The 5,002-nt window shown below is 45.3% G+C and overlaps 1 protein-coding gene across 1 annotated transcript; it reads left to right on the top strand.

Annotated features, from left to right (window-relative positions):
* Positions 1–307: 307 nt before the first annotated feature.
* NHLH2 (nescient helix-loop-helix 2) lies at positions 308–745 on the top strand. The gene has a single exon (XM_057376263.1). The coding sequence runs from the start codon at positions 314–316 to the stop codon at positions 743–745; it is 432 nt and encodes a 143-aa protein (XP_057232246.1). The 5' UTR covers positions 308–313.
* Positions 746–5,002: the final 4,257 nt, after the last annotated feature.

The raw sequence follows: 5,002 nt of genomic DNA, 5'->3' as shown, positions 1-5,002 counted from the left end.
TAACGGCAGGAAGTATATTCCGCTGAAGCTGCCGTCACCCGCTAGARAGGGGATGGTTAAATGACGGGGTATCGTTTATCCCTGATATTGCTCTCATTAGTACTCCCTGAAGGAGCCGCGACCCGTCCAGCCGGCGCTCCCCCCGCCCCGCTCGGGCGGTACCGGAGCCGGGGGCAGGGCGGGGGCACCGACATGTCCCTCGCATCCCTGGCCGTGTCCCTGCTCCCCGCCTTGCCTCTGTATCCCCGGGCCGGGGCCCTGATCCTCTCTCTCTGCTTTTCTCTCTCGGGAAGGCTCCTCCGCCCCCTCCAAGATGATGCTTAGCCCGGACCAAGCTGCCGACTCCGACCACCCTTCCTCGGCACCCTCCGACCCGGAGTCCCTGGGCGGCGCGGACGCCCAGGCKCTCAGCTGCTGCGTCTCCGACCCGGAGCCCGCCGAGGGCGGTGGCGGCGAGGGCCGAGGAGGTGGCGGCGGCGGGGAGGGCCGCGGCGGGGGCCGGCCTGGGCTTCACCCGCCGCCGCTGAGCCGGGAGGAAAAGCGCCGGCGGCGCCGCGCCACGGCCAAGTACCGCTCGGCCCACGCCACGCGTGAGCGGATCCGCGTGGAGGCTTTCAACCTGGCCTTCGCCGAGCTGCGCAAGCTGCTGCCTACCCTGCCCCCCGACAAGAAGCTCTCCAAGATCGAGATCCTGCGCCTCGCCATCTGCTACATCTCCTATCTCAACCACGTGCTGGACGTGTAGCGCCCGACGGACGCCTGGAGCCCCGGGACCCCCAATCCCGCCGCCCCGGGTCCGGCCGCGGCGGGCAGCGCCTTCCCCGGGGCGGGCGGTGGGGTCCGGGGTCCCCGCTGCTTGTGCTCCCCACCCCGGAGGGCTCCGGCCCGGTCGAGAGCCCGCTTTTTCGAAGAGAGGTGTAAAACCGGAATGTCTCTTCAGGCTGTCAAGTGCCCCTTTATATATATCCAAAAACATCTACTTGTGACCTTAAACGTGTGACCCATGGGTGCAGTTAAAAATAACTATTTTTTATTTATGGTAGAAGGAGTTGACAATTTATTTTTTTCAAGATTTATTTATTTTTCAGAGTGGTGGCAATTTTACTTTGGATACTTCGTGCCAATTGGTTTCTATAGTCGGGTGTTTACACTTTCTCCTGTGGAATATTATGTTTGACTTGAGTGTTTGTTGGGATCAATACAGTGTTAATTTTATTTTTAATTTATTTTTTTCCCTCCAATTATATTGCACTTGTGTACCACAAACCTCCCCTCCCTCCCTGTTTATAAGCATATTTTATATATATCAAGGCATTTGTTCTTGACCTTTTTTCTTTCTTTTCCTGTGTGGGATCAACAACCACTAGCACTTAACTAGGAGAGGCTTTTTTTTAAACTTGTTGTTATTCTGATCTATAGTTACATCTGAAAAGTACTTTGCAAATCGTTTATAAGGGAAGTAGTTTCTTTGTGGGTGTATTATGTGTGTGTGTGTATACATGCATGTGTGTGGGAGTGAGCGTGGGCGTGTATGTGTGTGGTATATTTTTAGGAAAGGACATTTTTTCCTAAAAAAAAGAAAAAAAAAAGAAAGAAAAGTAAATCCAGGACTGCTTTCCTTTGTGACAACCAAAAAAATTCTATAACCTGAAAATGTTTCATGTTCTTTGCTGTGAATCTCTTAAAACAAGAAGCGCATTTTAGGGACAAAAGAGAAAAAGAAAAACCACATCTGCTATCCAAAGATTTTAGTCTTTTTCAGGGTTTTTTTGTGTGTCTATGTTGCTTTATATAATGCAATATTTTGTAGTGAAAATAGATAAATCTGGTTTCTATCTGATGCGTTTTTCATATCTCTCATGAATGGTGAGCTGTTTTGCATATAAATAAAAGTATCAAATAAAAKCTGGTTTTTCTTAATTATTTTTCCCTGTTGGCCTTTCTGTAAGACAGACATGCRATGTCCTTATGAATAAGGATTGCAAAGGCTTCTCAAGTCATTCATGGGAAGCTTCAACAGGTTACCTGCCTCTTCCTAGGGAAACTCGGCCTCCAGTCCCTCCACCACAGCTCCCCTGCTCCCAGCTTCTCTCAGGTGGTTGTCCTGCCCAAATTCAAAGCAAACACAGGATCCTTGCTGTCACTTTATGCCAGTCTTGTCACGACTGGCATCTGGTCATGTGTTTCAAAGTTAAAGCTGTGCAATCCAATCTGATGCTTGCAAGCACCTGTTTTGCCACCTCACTCTTTGATATATCTGGCTTTGCCACCCAAATGTACATGTTTTGTCCTGCCTGAGCATCCTAGATTTTCTTTCTCCTGTTTAAATTCAGTTTTGATCCTTGTCTGGCCAGGTCCATGTCTGATGAAACCAAGGAAAAACCTTGGGCCCTTTCCCTTTAGAACCATAATCTTTTATACAAGGCTTCATTGCCAAATCTTGTCATTTGAAACATGGAACAGATACAGACTCGATGACAGGTTATTACCTGAGTAATGTGAGACCATCTCATTTATTAAACCCGTTTCTGGTTTACCACGAGGGGTTAATTTTACCTATAATTTGAATACTGCCATTGACTCTGATATCTGCGTCATCCATTCTCACTTGCTGGAGAGATAAAACCCTCCCCTCCACCCCATTTTTATGGCTGACACTTTGCACAGTGATTTAATTAAGTGTGGTCTTGACCAGCTGAAAAACTTCATGCAGAAAACCTGTCAGAGAGACTGTTGATTCCACATTCTGCAAATACACACTTGCCATGTCCCAAGGGAGCACACGCTGATTTGGTAGTTCAATGCAGAGTTTTCAAATCCTGCATCTTTCARGGCTGAAAAAACTCCACCAACTTTGGAGCTGGCTTCCTTTGGGACAGGTTTGTTTCTCAGGTTCAATATCAGGGCGCTGTGTTGAGTTTCATGGTAATTGACTGAGTGATATTACAAATTCTGCCATCCAGCAAGCCTTCACGTTACCGGCATTTGGGAGGACTTAGTTAATAAGAAGATAAACATATTATTTCCTTCTGGACCATTGAGAATGCATGTTTTAGGGAAGAGAGTGYGATGCAACACCTGACTGTAAAGTATGGTGGCTGCAGTCAGATTCAAACACACAGGTTGTGGGATAAGTTGGTGTGAACCCCATATCACCCTGGCCTCTCCTCTCCTTTGAGGGTCTCATATGTCAGAGGCACAGGCTGAGAAAATACCCATGTTTTAAATTCCCAGCCACGTGATCCTGTGCCCAGGTGATAAGCCACTGAGGTCCCTATGTTGTGAGCAAAGAAGATCGCAGCATGGAAATGCGTAGCAACAGAATCAGGTTTGGAAGTAAGAAAATCTTGTGGGCCATTCCATTCCTACACCCCCTGAGACAACAGAGAGCCTGCACTCAGACACTGAGCAGCAAGKGCTTTGCTTTTGGTGGTGTCAAATCTCAAATTTACCCCACAGAAGGCTCAGGGCACTTGACCTGGAGAGATGTCCTTTTATTCCCAGGTTTTATCTGATGGAAGAAGTCACTTCTTTGTACAAGTCCTGTCCCACTTTCATATACTCATCACCTTGTTTAAATCCTGTACCCATCATAACATCACCCCAACTACTGTTTTTGATTCTGGTACCAAGAAGGAAACTCATTCTCGTCCAGCAACTGATGACTGTTGAAAACAGACTGTAGGTTTTGCTCCCACATGCCACACAATATTTTTTTATTCTTAAGGAGCTGAGTAGTATGCACAAGCTACAAGGCCTATACCAAAAAAAAAAAAAAAAAAAACCAAAACAAAAAACCAACCCAAAAATGCATGGTTAAGTGCTCAAAAGTCTGGATTTATGAAGAATGGGAAAACAAATTTAACTCCATCTCATTGCAAGTCTGGGTTAGATAGCAATAAAATCTAATTAAATAATCAAAGTTACTTTTCCAATGTCTATGTTCACTCAGCAATAAAGCAGTGAATGACCTTGAATGACAATACTATAGGAGGAACAGGGTGGAACTGCTGAATGGAAGTTTATATCACACTCAGCCATTAYGACAATTGGCAGGGAAGAGACACCRYTAATATTTCCTGGTATTTTAGCTACATTCAGATAATACCTTTCTTTCACAACTGAAGAGGAACTCATCCTACAAACCATGAAGGAAAGTACACTCAAAGACAGAGAAGGCAGAGCACTACCTCTGGACCTTTATCTGACTCTAAAAGAGGAACTTTAGGCCTAGCTCATTACAGTATATTAAACATTTAAAACATTCTATAAAATATATAAAACRTTGAATGGAAACCTCCAGCATTCACAGAGAGCAAGTACTTCTAATGGAGAAACCTAAAATATCCCAGTGCATGCTAACATCGGGTGATAACACCTATTAAGACACATTTTGAGGCCTATATGGACTCACAGGGACACGGTGCAACACACACTGACATGGTATCATTAAGAAGCAGGGCAGCCAATGCATTCATSTGAACCCTGGAAACAGATCCTGACCCTGATACAGCAAATGAGGACAGACAGCAAGCCAAAAGTAACTCCTAACAAATAAACATAATGGTTTTGACAGGACTATACAGCTAAGGGGGAACTGCATCTGAGTATCACACAGTTTCTTAAGAGATTAAAAGATCTAGAACATAAAATATTCCAAAATACAGAMTTGAAATTATGCTGCTATTACATATGCACATATGAAAAGAAGAATTTCTAGGCATAGACTGTCACTCTCCAGCAAAGTGCATGGTACTGTGCATTCAGGATCACACTACTCCCCAGCCACCAAGTTGTGTCTTATTGCTTGTGTTAAAAAGTGAGCCAGGTAGGGTATTACCACTGATACAGCAGATAAACTCTGAGGATCTTGGATGTGATTTGATATCTTTGCTGTATTTCTAGCAAAGGGAGTGTGTGTGTGTGTGTGTGTGTGTGTGTGTGTGTGTGTGTTTGAGAGATGGGGGGTGGGGAGCTGAAGAGGATGTTGTATATGAAACTC

The sequence above is a fragment of the Malurus melanocephalus genome, unplaced genomic scaffold, assembly GCF_030028575.1.
Source record: "Malurus melanocephalus ecotype Western Australia unplaced genomic scaffold, MMel_1.1 scaffold_275, whole genome shotgun sequence".
In the NCBI taxonomy this organism is placed as follows: Eukaryota; Metazoa; Chordata; class Aves; order Passeriformes; family Maluridae; genus Malurus; species Malurus melanocephalus.
This window is presented reverse-complemented; position numbering and strand designations above follow the sequence as displayed.